Source organism: Buteo buteo, chromosome 9 (genome assembly GCF_964188355.1).
Source record: "Buteo buteo chromosome 9, bButBut1.hap1.1, whole genome shotgun sequence".
Classification (NCBI taxonomy): Eukaryota; Metazoa; Chordata; class Aves; order Accipitriformes; family Accipitridae; genus Buteo; species Buteo buteo.
The window spans coordinates 14,479,779-14,496,708 of record NC_134179.1 but is presented as its reverse complement, the minus strand read 5'-3'; the positions used below and the strand labels follow the sequence as shown (position 1 = coordinate 14,496,708).

The 16,930-nt window shown below is 39.7% G+C and overlaps 1 protein-coding gene across 4 annotated transcripts in view; it reads right to left on the bottom strand.

Moving 5' to 3' along the window:
• The window catches only part of PLCB1 (phospholipase C beta 1), a 412,787-nt gene that overhangs the window by 116,508 nt on the left and 279,349 nt on the right, over positions 1-16,930 (bottom strand). For all 4 annotated transcript variants that reach the window (XR_012651612.1, XM_075035449.1, XM_075035451.1 and 1 more), the window contains exon 10: positions 7,561-7,707. Coding sequence is in view for 3 of the 4 variants with exons in the window: in XM_075035449.1 (XP_074891550.1) it covers positions 7,561-7,707 (147 nt within the window). In the remaining variant the exon portion in view is untranslated. The remainder of the gene's footprint in view (positions 1-7,560; positions 7,708-16,930) is intronic.

Sequence of the window (16,930 nt, the reverse complement as noted above, 5' to 3'; positions counted from 1 at the left end):
TAGATGTGAAGAAAATAGATGCAGTTTCCCGCTTTCTAGCAGCCTTCCTGAGAAGACCTTGCTGGATTTCTTGAAAGGAATTCACTTGCTTTTTAAGGTGGCAGTGAGTTCATTTACACTAAAGATTCTTCACCGATGGGGGACATCTAAATACTTCATCGAGACTGGCATATAATATAATGCAGATTACTCTAATACTCATTTTATTGTCTCTGTGGTTCTGTGTTTAGGGTTTTATGCTGGGAACTACATGTTTTAGTTTGCTTCACAAAATAGCATTGTCTGCTTTCTCTGTGTTTTTACCTTCCACTAAAGACTGTAACAGAAAACCCTTTTTATTTGAAAATTCCTGTTTAGTGTTTGTGTCTGATACATGAGCTGGAGCAATCATTAAATACTCCACAAGGCATTAACATTAGTCCTGTTGAAATCCATAAGATTTCTCAGCTCCTGCTGGAACCAATGGGAAATACATCTTAATAACAGAAGAATTTGGACAGTGCTGGAAGGTTCTGAAAACCCAGAGTCAGCAAAGTGAAAACGTGTCTCTTTTTTTACTTAATTTTTTCCTGTGTTTCCCCTTTCATTATGGCAGATTATCTTTACTCACACAAAAGCCTTTTTGGTGCAATCCCAATGTCTGGGATAAGCACCGGCTCTTTTTCTTTGCAGTTGCAAACAAGCATGAGCATGGGTCAGGGTACAATAGCACACATTTCTGTGCACTCACCTCTAAGCATCTGCTTATGAAAACTCGGCTCTCAGTATATGGATCTGCTGAACTCTGCTGCCTAAAAAACTACATTCACTTAGAAAACTGTTTTCATGTTGTCCTTCTTTTCCCTCAAAGCCTACTGAATTTGGATTAACAAACTATTTTTATTATTAACAAATTCTGCTATACTTCCTGAGAGACTACCAGCCGTTATTATTGCTAAGTGTTTTGGACTACAAGATCCTTAACCTTCAAAAGTGCTTAAGTAAATCATGACATGCATCGCTTGCCATATGACACTTCCCCACACTACTTTATTAATAAGGCTCAGATGTTTTGGAAGAATTCCTGCTAAGGATAAGAGGATATTCAACCTCAAAACATTCAATCTTCAGAAAGAGTCCTAATCAGAGTGCAAAATGCTAGCAAATGTTTTAATAGTCTCAATAGCATATTTTTCTGAAATATGGAATATTAGGAATGTTCCCTCAAATGTTTTTTGCATATATTATTTATAAATTTCTGTTGTGTGAGTATCTATTTGCATTTATTCCAAACTATTCCTTTAACAGATGCATTCTAAAATGTGCTAACACAGACACTAAAGGGAATACTTACAGTATGATATTTTTAATATCCTGAGTACTGATCAATTTTTTAATACTAGAAATTGAAAGCATTATGTATTCCCTTCTATAATACATGCAGCATCTACAGTAATACCAGAATATTTGTACCCCATCACCCTATATTGGATAAGGAGAAACAGATTTCGACAAAAACTCACTGTTCTAAAAAATATAATCAGCCAAATCATACCTAACAGGACACTAAGCAAAATGAGCCTGTCCTAATTGATATAAGCTGAGGATATGACCCATGTTTCCCCATACAGATCAGTTCCACACTTCTATAACTTTAAGCAGCTCATTTCTCAGCAAGTGCATCCTTGATGGGTTCACTCATCACTGTTTTTCCAAGTGAAAGTTTTTTGCAATAAATGGGCTTAAAAGTTGGTTATCATTTTAAGATACATATCCTCCCCAAATGGGGGGATATTTGGATCTGGGTATTTGGAGTCACCTGACTCTTCACTACTCCAGAAACAGAGGCTGCTTCTGCCCCCTCGACCACCCATGGCACCACCTTATCCCGGCATGAAGACGTCCCTGTATACTCCCTTTGCCATGCACAAACATGAGTTGTTTAAACCTTGTCTCTTCAGGCAAGTCCTGGAAAAGCAATCAGTGCTCTGGATGTTGTAGTTTGCAGTGTGCAAACTCAGAGCCCCATACTGCTGGGAGTCTGGGTCTTGACTCCAGAAGCAACAGAAGGTGTTGGCAGCTGTTTTTTCTAGACATGGTACATTTATCTGAATTTAATTTCCTTCTGAGCTATTTTGCCACACACAGGACAAGTGAATTAGACCGCCCACTGTGACATATTCTGGTACTGCTTGTATGTAAGTCAAAATAAGGCTATCAACCTATGGCTGTTATTTTTAACACTTTACATTGGACCAAAGCAGGACATGCAGTCAGGCTTGCTCCAGCCAGCAGCAGGAATACATTTGCTGTCAGTATTGATTCAGGCCTACCCAAGCAGAAGATGCAACACTTGCGTACGCCAGGAGGCCTGGGACTGGCCAGCCTCTGAGTCTGCATTTTTGCTCAGCTGCTAGCAGTGCCCAGGCAGCTCCCACGCTGCAGCCAGGCTATGTGACAGACACTCTCTGGCTCGGGGTGCATGGGGTAACCCTCATCCTAGCTGTGGGACCCACTCGAGAAAGACATACTGCATGACCAGCTGAACCTCTCCAACTGCAGTGAGGGAGTGGGACCCACTGGGACGTACTTACAGAGCCCTTCCCCTGTTGCTGGCTCTCCGTATCTTTCTCTTACAGATTTCAGCTATCTGAAGATCTTCAAATGCTGCTACTGGAGTCAGAGAGGTTACCCAATCCTCGGCACAGTTCTATCCTCCTTAAAGAGGGGGGTTTAGAAAATAACAGATCTCTTATTTCAATATGCTTCAACTAACATGTCTCTTTTTTCAATATGCTTCAACTAGTTGGCCTAAAGAGGCAAATAAGAGAAGGCGCAGAGGATCTTGAAAACTCACTGAGCAGTAGTGAATGAAATACTACTTAAAGGAAACAAAACACTTTCATGATCTTGACTTTTCTTCTCCTTCTTGAGACTCCAGTTATCTCAGATCAGACCAAACAATATTTTTTTTAAACTCTTTATGTTCACCTCTGCTGCTACTGGAGGCAAGCTTCCTTTAGAAATTTTGGTGTCAGTTGCTGATCTGTATTAGAATAATTAATTTTGCCTTAAGGACACAAGTTATATGTTTTTTTTCCTCTCCCTTTTACAAGGTTTCCACTCACTTTTAAAAGTAGAAATTCCCTCACTTAGAGTATGGCTTAAGAAAGAGGGAATTCCATGGGTAAAGCTGGTAAGGGAGGGCAGGTACTGCTTAGGACAACAAAAAAATAAACTGAGGTTTAACAGTGCTAGTATGAACGCTCAGCTGTCAAAATTAGAGCAGTCATGTAAAAACATGACAGAGCAGGAGACTCAAGGATTTTTTACTCAGAGTCTGCTTAACTGAGCAGTCATCTTCTCACAAAAGCCAAACTGCCTCAGAGAAACATGCAAGAGAGTCAGGCAGATGGGAATCACCATCTTACTGAAGCTATTTTTTATATATAGGATTTTTTTTGAGAGCAGGGCACATAACTGGTATCTCAGAAAGTTCCATCTAAGACATTCCACACAGACTATCTTCCACTTTGTGAAGCAACAACAGCTTTCCCTCTGCTGCCTTTTTTTTTTTTTTTTAAATGGTTATAGTCAATTCAATGATATAACTGGAAGTAACTTCCATGGTCGCACTGAACAGGCCACCGGGCCTAGATAGTGGTCTGTAGCTTCCTTCCTGTGAGACATTTTCCTCAGTATTACACAAGGTTTTATGATATTCTGAAGGGGAATCACGAGAAATAATGACAGCTGGAAGGTCAAAAATACCCCCATAAACTGCTGATGGATGGAAGAGCTGCACAACAACCACTACTCCTTCTTTTCACCTGTTAGCCCTCGTGCTAAGATAAACTGTGACCCCAGTGCCAGGAGGAACCTCCTTTATCTGTCTTAACACTGCTGGACAGGATTAGCTGGGTCTGCTGGCGGGAGGACAGCTATGGCTCCTCCTCAGCTCAGCTCGTCTCTGCTGCAGGAGCTCCCTGAGGTTTCCTACCCTCTAGTCCACCAGGAAGGACATGGTGGGGCTGGAAGAGAGTAGAGCCTTGGGTCTCATCCGCCGATCACCTGAGCTCAACACAGCAGCCAGCCAAAAACTGCTCTTGATGGTATGACAAACTTATGCTCAGAGCAGGCAGTACCCAGCTTTCCTTCCCTTCCATATGGTGCTGTCATCTTGGAAACTGTGAAGATACTGTTTTGGAGGCTTTGAAGGTGAAGAAGGTTTCAAGGAAGTGTTGAATGCAGATAATAAGCAAGAACAGTTAGGACTTATGAATCACTGAGAACAGAAAAGCTGGAGGACAGTAGAGGAGAGGCCACAGCAGCAATAAAGAAGAAGAGAACATGCCCCTCATGAGACATTTTTCTAGAAACAACTGGAAGTACTGGACTGTAAGCAAGGAAGCAGATGCTGAGGATGAATGGGATAGTCCCACTTTGTCTGTGCACGCTAAACTGATAGCTCTGCAGCTTACTGCTGCTGTTATTTTTCCTTTTAGCCAAAGACAAAACATATGTTAAAGCCTTATGATTATCATATTTTGCATTTCACATATACAACAGCAAGTTGCATAGCCATCAAAGTGTGCAATGCTGATAATGACAGGTAATCATTTGTCTTTGACTTTGGGTGCTGCTGAGGGAAATGTTGCAAAGTCACTCCCCACTGTGACAACAGCAGTAACCTGAGGTGAGACTGCTGAGAAACCAGAAAAAAGCAGGGTTACACATTAAGGGTTCAAAGGAGTAAATAAATAAATATGATACCAGTGAGAAAAAAGATGAGAGACAGTAAAAAAAAGTTTCCAAAAGATGACATTTCTTTAAGCTAGCCTAGATTCACTATAAATCACTTCTTTCTTCATGGATTTTTACCTTTGTTCTTAAAAATTACATTTCCCTAAGAAAAAGAAAGCTGTAACACTTCTAAATAAATAATCAGGACTTGATGTACTGCCAAGGGTTTCTACTAAAGGCTAGGAAAATGATCAGCATAATTAAAAATAAATTCAGAGTATGCACATGTTTCTTTTTATGTTATAATGTTGTTTCTTTGTGCATGCTTTTTCTGGGTTTAAAAAACTAACAAAGGGAGAGATAATTGGTAGGGCATTAAGCACAGTAATCATAAAGTATTGCTAGACTGAATGGTTTTCTTATTGTCCTAATAATTATTACATGACTAGTTACTATTTCACAGCTCCACTGAGGGCAGAGGTGCTACTGAAGCTTCCCTTCCAAAGCCATGAGCACTTGAGCAGACCCTTCGAAATCTTCCTGGGAAAAAGAACAGTTTGCCAGCATTAATTTTATTAATTTTACTAAGTCCTTGTTGGAAGAAAGCAAATAGCAATGTGATTGCTGTATCTGGTCTAGCCTCAAAGCAAAATCTAAGGCTGTCAGTCTTTGTAATATGCAGATAAAAATCAAACCATTAATCCCATTGTTGGCCAGCTGCCACACATTTACTGAACATAATGAACTCACTAAAAGGGAAGGGCATGTGTTTTGTGCCTGTAAATGTGAAAGTACACACTCTGAAATGGAATTTGAAAGAGATTCAAACTTACTTTGCACTATTCCCGAGTTTACTCTGATTTACTCCCCCCAATTTACTAAGCCAGGAATTTTATGTTACCTTAAGACTGAGGATCATAATTCCAAATGTAGCTTCTGAAATTATTTAGAAATGCAGACAAAGAAACCTGTAGATGCAATCTGAGATGATTTGCAGACTTTCACATACAAGTCAAAGCGAATTTGTAAAGTAAGGTAAACTTTCTTTCTCCTAAAGTAATTAAGTATGTTAGGTCACTTGTGGTGCAATTAAAACATTTAGAATAGGTTGGACTAATCATGAATTCCCATCCTTGATTCTTTGTTCTTTGGCTTCTGTGCTTCTAGACTTTTAGAACATGACTGTCCTGATCAGCCCTGATAAAAATCTGTGGTATGGTAACGGCTATTAATTCATGCTGGTAGAGGGGAGAGGAGTACTTTATCTCTTGAGACCAACTTTAAACTGCACCGTCTGTCCTCCCTGTGGGCCTATGCTTCCCACATTTGTACAACAGCTTTACTGTTTTCTTCCAGAAATCTGTATAAAGCTACAGCATTTGGCTTAAGTGAGTCCTAATCCTCACTGACTGAGCAAAGTCCATACTGGAGGTAAGAGGCCTGTAAAATATCATAATTAAAAACCACTTTTCCTTTGGACATGTCTGCACTCTTCCAAAGTGCATAAATTTCTGCATATTGGAATAATAACTTAGAAGTGGCCACACTGATTTTCATTTCTTTTAATTCAGAGAAACAAAAGAGCTGTCAATCTGAATACTTATATGACAAGTTTTAGCACAAAACACATTTTACAGCCAAGATATGAACCTCTGAAAAATGATGTCTAATGGAAACAATGACAGTTCATTTGCTTTATGAAAGCACTAGAAGGTGCTGTAGAAAGTGCTATAACAAACACAAAACAGATGAAAGTAACCACCACATGGTCTGTTTAAACTGGGCATCACCACTGCATGGTTTGGTTTATGTTTTGGCATACTGGCATTCTGAAGAACTTGGGCAGTTAAGGCAAGTCTGTTAATAACATTAAAAAGTCTATGTTATCCATGAGCCACATTTTTAGCACATACTGTAGCATTACTTCTTTTTGTCTTTTAACATAATACTAAGTTATCATCAATCATGACAAGACAAAGCAAACATCAAATCAAATAGGAGAGAACTCCCTGTGCACATCTGCTTGTCTAAAACGTTTGTTCCTACATAACCTAAATTAAAATAGTAAATTTACAATTATTTTCTCAAAAGTTAACAGCATCCTAGACTAGAAAATTACTGCCAAAAGTTGGATTCCTGAACTGCCTTAGTTTTTTCAGAATCTTAAAGCACTGTTGACTTTGCTGTGCAACCAATACAGTTCAGACTCATTAACTCTAATTCAAATTAACAGGAGCTTCTGGGTGCTCAACCTTTTTAAAAACATGATAGCACCTAAAACTTTCAGCTCAGACATTAGATACAGTCAGAGACCAGATTTCCATTCCTTGCAGATATGAATGAACTGTCAGAAAGCTATGTGCCATATTGGAACCTTTCTAATCTCTGAATCAAAGCAAATTTCATGGAGCTCAACAAACTGTCAGATTTAATGTTTAGGGGCAAACTTATTAGATACAGAGATGTTTCCCATATTCTGCTTTGCATACTCGTTTGGCTATCCTTGGTTGTCATAAAAAGTACATTGTTCCCTCTCCTCCCCAAATAAGGTCCTTAATCTGGAATCATATCTAAGTTGAGGGAAACTTTCCAAGGACTTCACTGGGCTTCAGACCAGACCTTATCTGAATAACACAACTGCTGCTCACCTATTAATAAAAGTATATTTGATGTATGTGTGTAGCAGCTACAACAACAATCAAGTGCTACCCTTGCTCCCCTGAAGACTAAGCTCCATCATCATTTACTGTTGATGCTTTTAGTATATTTTACAGTTATCTCTGCAAATATGCTATGAATTTTTTTAAGGTAAGAAATCAGATCTCTCCAACACTGTACCTGTGAGGTAGGTATTGTGTGAGGAACTGATGAAATAGTGTGACAGTGGTTGAGACATATCTTCATTTAAATCCAGTTTCTCAGGTGGAACAACGCCATTTTCTTCTCCACTCAGATACCGCATAAATCCATCCACTGATATCTGCCCTGAGAGAAACACAGATCCAGGGAAAGCACCAATTAATTTCAAGTACAGATTTTGCAACATACAGATGTTATGTTCACTGTACACTTATACAAAGGTCTGTGTGAAAGACCATATAATCATCAAACTGGCCTTCATCTAGTTATTCATGTATTCTTTTGTTACTATTACTTCATTTCCAGCCATATAAGTTGCAAGTAATACACATCCATTTACCTGTACCAGAGATAAATCATTTCATAATCAGTGTCTACAGATAATCAAGGGCACAGGGGAATCAGACTTACAGAGGGCTAAAAGAACAGAGAAAATAAATCAAAGCCTATCAACGAAAGGGGTCTTCTGGGGACAAAAGAAAGCATGCTTTCCAGAGGAAACCAAGAAACCAGCAAACAGAGAGCCACACAAAGAAACAGCTAACTTTGACCTCTTTTAAATATGATTCAGTGTGTGTATAGGAATGCAACCAAACTGCAAAGCAAACTAAATGCACCGCCTTTCAACTGGGAACTAAGCTTTGCTTTGTAATTTTTGTATTTGTCTTCCAATTCATATCTCACTGGAGTGCCAGCATAAATGATCATTTCATATGCTGCTGGCAAATTAGAAAGCTGAGTCCTACCCTTAGCTTAAATATCACCATTGATCTCAATGGAGCTGTGCTTATTACATCAGGATGAATTTCTCTGTTAAGCCTTCTGCATAAAGTTGATTTTAGGGTGTTGATTTGTACATTTAGACTAAAAAAAAATAAAAATAGTCCAGTAGTCTATATTTGAAGATTAATGCTTAACGAAACAAATTTGAGACATATTTCTTTGCCTTTTATTTTTGTTATTTTGTCTAGATTTCATCTGCAGATTTACTCAACCACATAGCTTTAGTTAATTCAGGTACTGCCTATAGTAAAACAGATCTTCTGTTTATCCCTGAAGAACCTTGAAGCAGCTACGTGCCTCGTGACTCCCAACAATGAATGTCTTACCTCTTGTCTCCAACCCAAAATATTCTGCATAATATCTCTATAAAAAAACGTAGTCAACTGACTATGGCATTGAAAAATGGAAGACTTCAGTTCTGCTCCTAACTCTGCTACTCTCTCCTTTTAAGGTCAATCCATTTTTATCCTATAACATACAAACTTACACATAACTTTCTAGCATATGAAAAAGTAACGGGCAACCCTGCATCACTTTTGTAAAGCTTGGAACCACATGATGCAAATACAGCATTTAAAGTATTTACTTAAAATCTGTGCTTGCACCCTAGGATTTGGCTCTTGATCAGAGAGGAAAAGATATAACAGCTTAAGTTCAGATACCTCATTTTCATAACAAACCAAGATGGTGGCACTAAATGAACCCATTCATATGACAAGAAATGTAATGACAATACAGAGCAATGCAATTATCATTCATTCTTATGACGACAATCTTAAGATGGTTGGAAGGAAAAACACGGATTCCATCCACTATTTTAAGACTGTAATCTGAGTGCAATCTTGTCAGGCTCCACAGCTGCTTTGTTATAGAGTAATTAATTATCCACAGACAAGAGGCCTACGTACTTTCCTTTTCACAAGAAAAAATGTAAGATGGAGAAAACCAGGAAAAAAACCACCACTGAGGCTTTTCATGAAACTAAAGATTTACGATCAACCTATCTGCTGTGTGAATCTACCAGAGAGACATTATGAATGCAAACAGTATCAGGCACTATCATGGAGTTAGTTTGAGCTAAAATCCATCTAAAAGAAACACTCTGCACCAAGTTAACTGGGATATAGATAGGGTCTGTGGTGTACTTTCATACTACACAAGTAGCATCATACAGGAAAAAATGGGTAGGATCTGAATGGGATAGCTGCTACATGGGGAACCAGCAAAGCCATGTTATGTTATAGTGATCTGCAGCTTCTGATGTTTGAGATAGCTCATCCAGAATCATCTTCAGAATCTCCGTGTTGTTTTGCATGCACTCCTTTCAGCCAGACTAGGAGGTTTAAAGTTGCTTTGTCATTCCTGCTCCAGGCTAAATTGAAACACAGTAGTTTTCATACACAGAATTCCTCAAAAAAACTGTGGCATCATAATCACACAGTGTTTAGAAAGATAGGCTTCCATTTTGTTATACAGATACTCAGGTCAATTCACGCATAGTATTGAAGCATCTCAAACTGATCTCTGTGTTTAGTCCTCAGAGTATGCCTGAAAAACAGGGTCCTTGCAGTCCTTGTTTTCCAGATGCACACCTCAAGCTGAGGATAAATTAACTGACTGGACAACATCCCATGGAAAACCTGTGTGTTAAGCTGGGAGTTGAACCGAACAATCTCTTGAAGCCTGTTTGGGTGAACTTGAACACCTTTGGGATAAAAGGAAGCAAGGCCCAGTCCTGCACTTCCTCCCTTCTCTCTATTTTGTGGTTCATTCTGCTTTTTTGCTCCCTTCCACAATGAAGTAAGACAAGGTCTGCCAAGTGGTCCTTCTGCATATTGCCACTGGTATTAACATAAATCACAGCAAGTATTATTCACACATATAATTACATAGTTTCCGAGTTAAACAGTTATCTGAGCTTATGGCTGTAGAATGCTATTTTCCCCATCATAATTAAGCAGTCAGCATTTCAGAAACTGAAGCGATTTGCAAGTTCAATTACAGCCAATATTGCACCAGTGAGAGTTTGACTGTGGAATGGAGATGGCAGATGTCAAAGGGACTTTGTATCCTGGATATTAAAGAGTAGATTGTTTGTGACCAACGCCAATGATATTCTGAGGCCAACTGCAGTGAGGACGATCCTCAGTGGACAGTCATTCAAAATGAAATGGCCTCAATTTATTGGTAAGATTTGTTCTGTTTTCTTAAGCATATTACAAATTTACTGCATACATCGCCAAGAAAAAATAATTTGTGATCAGTTCTTTCCATTACAACTGTCACCTTTTATCTTCAGATATATATTAGAAAGATTTAATGATGTGATTAGATATCAGAAGTTAGAGGGAAAAGAAACACACCAGGCAAAAACACAGGGACAAGACAGAGTCACATTTTTTTCTTTCTTTTTTTTTTTTCTTTGCACATAATTTGCCTTAACATCATCTGAACCCTAGGTCTCTGATGAAACTTGAAAAATGACCAGTGTGCTTTATATACTTAAAATTGTGGAGTTAACTGGCTTGTCTTTTTCACTCACCACTGCAGTGTTAAATTTGATCTGATGTCGCTTATTAGGACAGAGGCAGACTCAAAGCTCTCTAGTGTTTGTTGAAATGCTACCATCAACTTCAATAACATTTGGTCCAAGACCTTACTAAATAATCTTAAGTGCAATGCAAAGAAAGACGAGACTCCAGCTGACTCTCTCTTTTAGCTATGTTGGCAAAGCCAGATCGAGAAGAGCAAACACAAATGTAACCATAACAGAAGGTTTGTCATCAGCTGAAGTCCTCAGTGAAGATCCTTTCCTCTGTGGGGTTTGGAGTTTACCAGCACAAGAAATTTATCCCCCCCCCCTCCCGCCCCCCAAATATCTCTTCTCTAATATACCCGATTAATTAGAATTTCCATATGGGGTCCCTCACTAGTCCTTTATTAAAACACTTAAACACCACAAACATAAAAATGCCTCCTTTTTCCTGTGGTGTCTGGCCTATGTAAACGTCCAACACTTAACTCTTTCCCACAGTGCCACAGGAACACTTTCTGATAAGCAGGCCAATGCCTGCCATGGGCCTGAGCTGCTGCTCCTCCTCTGCCCTCAGGACTCTCAGGGCTGCTCCTCACACTTTTCCCCTCACGCTTTTCCCCTCAATCCTCGTTGCTGGCAGCATTTTGTCATTTCTTAAACCCGCTTCCCCTGCGGTGCTGCCAGCATGGCTGAGGGGCCGGGCTGTGCCCTGCAGTGGAGCCACTGGAGCCAGCCGGAACCGGCTGAAACCAGCCCCGGCCTCTCCTCACAGAAGCCCCACAGCCCCCACTGCCAGCACCTGGGCACCAACACCCCATTCGACGTGAAAGTGAAAATTCAGGATATTCTAATCAATTGTTCCATTTTCAACTTAACGCAAATCCACTTCTGCTCACAGGACGAGTGCTGTCTCAGCACATCTCACCAAGAAGCGACCGCATAATGTGTCACAGCTGGATGACTTGCAAAGTCTGTCAAAACCACCCAGCTCCTACACAGAACAGAAGATGTTCAGATGTTGTATTTGATGATTAACACGGGTATTTTTTTCTTCTCTGGACTCACTAGACTGAAGAAATTTGTGGTGAATGTCAGCTGCAGGATATTTGATTGTCAAAGCACAGATAAGTGACTGGCTAAAGTTTTGTGCAAGCCAAGTAAGCAACAGATCAATTTTAATGTTTTTATTGTGCAATAGAACAGGTCTGTAAAATAAAAGAGCAAGTATTAGGGAGAAATACAAAATCACCTATATATATCATCCCAATACCTCAAAATTATAAATCTGTAGCTGAACACTTGTCTATAAATTATAAATTATATTATATATAAACTTCTATGTAATTCTAAGAAAGTATCCAAATTAAAAACTTAGAAGAGCTAGAGGCACTGGAAAATCTGGAAATGCCTTTACATGCCTCTCTCCATATTTATACATCTACATACCTTCCAAAATCCATTCTCCGAACGGGAAGGAATTTTCTAAAAGAAAGGGACCTTAACTCCTCCACATCTTCTGAACATTTTACTCATTACCTTCTGGGTATGGAATGCATGGCAAAGCACCCTCGCAGCCAGGACTGCCCGCTTGCCCACGCAAACTGTTATTCACACTGTGAAGTTCCCATGCCGTCATTTCACAAGAGAAATCTAGTCCAAACTCAGACAGACCTATTTGAATCAGGTTCTGGCTTTACCCCTGCACTATTTTTCTGTACTGTGGATTTAAGCTCTGCTTGCACTTCAGGTGCATGTGCCCAGAGTCCTTTTGTGGTGTGCCCAAAATCCCCTTGTCTCCTTCACTTTTAATTTGGAAGCTGAACTTCATCTGCCAGTTGCTTGGCGGGGAGCTTGTCAGCAATTATCCCACCTGCTGCCTCCAAACCTTATTCTTTATTGCAGAAAGGAAGAGGAAGCCCATATAGGGGATTCCAAAAATGTCCCCAGCATTCAGCGTTTCACCTGCAGCAAAGCGTGAAGCAGCCCATAAGCAAGAGGTTCCACAGGGCACCTTGAACGGCTGCTCCATATGACCTGCTTGGTGGTGAAATTCATGCAGAGATCAAAGAACCACCACCAGACTGACAGTCAAGTGAACTCAATCAAATCTGGTATTTTTTCACTAAAATTTGGTAAGAAGGAGAAGTAATTTCCTACTAGAAGAGTAATATATTTAATAGCAATGCTGAGAGATTCTATTGAATTTGCCAGGCTGTGATCAGCTTCGTTACGTTAAACATGGGAAGTGTTTGTGCAGCAGCTTGATCTTTTTCTGCATCCCTGTCTCCACCTGATTGCTCCAAAATAGTTACAAGGGAGAAAAAAAAAAGAGCACAAATGAAGTGGCAAGTTCTGAGTATTTCACAATATTTCCTTATTAGCTACAGCTACATGATCCCAGACCTTTCAAGATCTATTACACTGGATCAAAGACATAAATGTTCCTGGATGGCAGTTTAAAGAAAAGCACATAAAAATCTAACTGTTACTTTGGCCGTAAGAAACAGGGCTCCTTTGTGGTCAACATCTGTCAGCTGTAAAAGACAACAGAAGTCACTTCCATCATCCCAAATCCTTTTTCTTGGAAGCTGTCTTCAGGTAGGTGGCATACTGCTGGCAAAAGACCTAATGAAAATTCACAAAATTATAGGGGTAATGAAGTGAATCCTCTCTTCTATAGTTCTTAGATACTGTCAACATTCATCAATCAAAATGTTTTCTTCTGTAGTTTATGAGATCTGGAATATCCCGATTCCTGGGAGACAGCGTTTGCAAATTTGCCATGAAACAGGAATTCCAGTGAGTCACTTGAACTGGTTGATAGGATAGACTTTGTGAATATAATTCTCAGAGGCTCCTCTGTTTGAAGTCTTACTGTGTTATCACAAGGCTCTTCATAATCCTCTTTGACTAGATCTAGAGAACCTAGCATATTTTTCTCATCAGGGCCTGTGACAGTCCTTGTGCAGGGCCACGCCACTATGCAGTTTACTGTGCAAGTGCAGACATAGAGAATAGCCTCATGTAAAACCGTTCATGCAGTTTCCAGGGCTGGCAAAAGCATAGGCTGCTTTTGACACAACAGTCCTTCTCCTGCTGCTTAATGAGACACAGGTAACTTGACAAGTTCCTGCCTTCCCAACTCCTCTAGCATGCCAGCATGACCAGCATATTGCTCTAGATGTGGAAGTGCTTGTGGGTCCCTGGCAGCTTGCCAGCTCATCAACTTGAGGATGTAAACAAACCCCTGCTCACTCAACACCCGCAGCACTGTGCCAAGCACAAGATAAGAGACATGAGGGTTCAAAGTAGGGCTGAGGTTCTAAAAGAAGCTTCTTCATCAGTTCACTGCCCTTTGCAGAGGCCCAGGATAAAGGTCAAAACCCCAGCAGTGTAGTAGTCTGGAGGAAATATAAAAGTACAGCTAATTGTGCAAACTTCTCAACCCAACTGCTTGATCTAAACTTTGTCCCCCTTATTTCAGCAGGTAAGCTGTATGTGCAGCTACTTGATTTTCCCCGAGGTCTACCTAGCCTGCCGCCAGGAGCCTTCTAGTCCTTTGGGCAAAGTCTTGGGACATGGGAGGACACAAAACAGGAGAGGCACAACTGACAGCAGAAAAGACCATTTATCTGCACACTTTTCTTTGCACTTCAGTCTTGCAAATTTAACATCAGCCTTTGCTTGTCCCTTAAAATTTGTGGACATTTTGTATGACAATTAACATGCGCATTTGCTTGTAAGCAGTCAACAAGTTTGGCTGCACGAATCTTAAGCATTTCTTTCCATGTATTTGCAAACTTAATAGAGCCTTCCATTTGTTTACACCCATGCTGTTATCCACTCACCTATAATGTAACTGGAAGGCACACTTGTGCCAAGAGTTGTTATTAAAGTAAAAAAGAAAAACAAACAAACAAAAAAGGAAAAGAGACAATTAATTGGCACCTCGTATCTCGCAGCCAGCAACACCGAATTACATTAGTATTCTGTTTGACAGCAAAATCAGGTCCATTCCAATGCAATCTGTAACATTAATCACATTCACTGTAATCCCATACAACTGAGCAGTCCTCTCACTGCCAAGTAAAGCTGATATTTTATAATCCTGTGAGAGATCTGTACAATATGCCCCATTGGGAATTCTATTTCACAATCCAGCACTGCAATTTACAGCTCATTAGGTATTAACATTTTCATGCATGGTGTAGAGTAGGATGCATATACCCTCAGTGTGTCTCTTGACATTGGGCACACATTAGCTCCTCTATGCTTTCTAGCTTTGTGAGCCAGCAAAGAAGTTCACAAGGATGAATTTACATAAAATTCACACTGTGTGGGACACGATGTGCCAGAGCCACTCTGATAACACTTGCAGCCTTTGCATCCAAGTGATTTTGGAAGTAATGCTGAAATCCGTTCAGCTTTCCAGACACGTGTGCTACCACTAAATTGCTATGGTTTAACTGGAATTTCTGTCTGTATTCAGTTTTGTAAACTAGGGCAGGACACGACTGCATCGTGCAAGCAACATCCTCTCAATAGCAAAGTCATCACAAAAAGAGAATACAGTGCAAGGTCAGCCAAGACTGAAAATGCCACAATCCTACAATTGCATTACTGGACTTTGCCCCAGGAACATCAGTGCTGCTCTATTTTAGAAAAAACCACTGAGGACAGGAAGGACTTTCAGGTCTCCTGTAAGGATCTGCAGATATTTCAAAATACCTACGTGCCAACCATCATTTCCACACCACAAGCAGAAGTCATCAGTAACTCCTCCATTTTAGCAATTTTCTCCATGATCAGCAAGTGGAAATATTCATACTAGTCAGACAGTTTTATCAAATTACTAAGTAAGTAGAGGAAAGGCAATACAGCTGAATTGCTGTATCTGAATATTAGTGAAGTGTTTAATAGAGTTTCTAAATTCAAGTTTTTCCTTATTGGAAAAACTAATCTGCAGAAAGCACAGATAGAAATAAACTGAGGTCAGACTAGAAGATCAGGGATTCTTTGAATTTGAAAGCTGAACTGCACAAAAGAAGTCCGGAGACTGCCACACTGATCAGCAGGAGGTCTGGTTTCATATAGTCTTTAATAATCTTAAAAAGTAGAGTCAACAACACAGGGTTCAAAGAACAGACAGTTGTAATGAACTGGGTAAATGGGACAGAAACCAAATGAGAACACATAAAGAATTGAAGCTAGGTAGCGAATCATTCAGCCAAAGAAAAATACAAAATACAGAGCAGAATTGGGAAGAAGATGCCTAGAAATCCATCACCCTGAAAACTGGACAAGATGTAGAGAACAGCAATGCATCTGTACGTAGCTGCATTAAAAAAGGTGGTAATTGATTGGCAGGACCTTTTACTATCAAGTCATTGATAAAAGAGGTAAACATGCATGGCATTAAATATATCAACATACATATCTGTAACTAAACCCAACCACACAGGCAATCCTACAGATTTAATGGACACAAGTTACGCTGAACTTAACTATTGACAACATCAAGGATCTTAATGGGACAACTGACACTGCACCCTGTCTCATGACGCTAGTTTGTGACTACTTAGTATCAGAAACGTGTCTGTATACAGAAGATTATTTAGTGAAGTGTTATGAATAATAATGTATGTCACAATATATGCCAAAACAAGAAAGATCAAACATGTAAAGCTGAAGTGGCAATAATATAATGGTCAACAAGTGTTTTAAATGTAAATGATAAGGATGAGGAAGAACAGTTACAGTGGCCAAAGGCAGAACCAGGTAATGATATCAGGGTAAGCAATAGAAAAATTGGGGTGTCTGAAAAAGCTTGGCAGTGCTACAACTAATTGTGCTAGGAAACAGTCTTACAGTGGATTTATGGGTTGTCTCATTGCTTAAATGCTTTAAAATCAAACCAGGAGAATATCCTGTTGTGCTCAAATCTCATTTCAGATTTCTAAACTTAAAGGAAAACATAATGGATCCAATTCTGCCCTCAGTTATATTTGCTCAACTACTTTCTGTAATGGG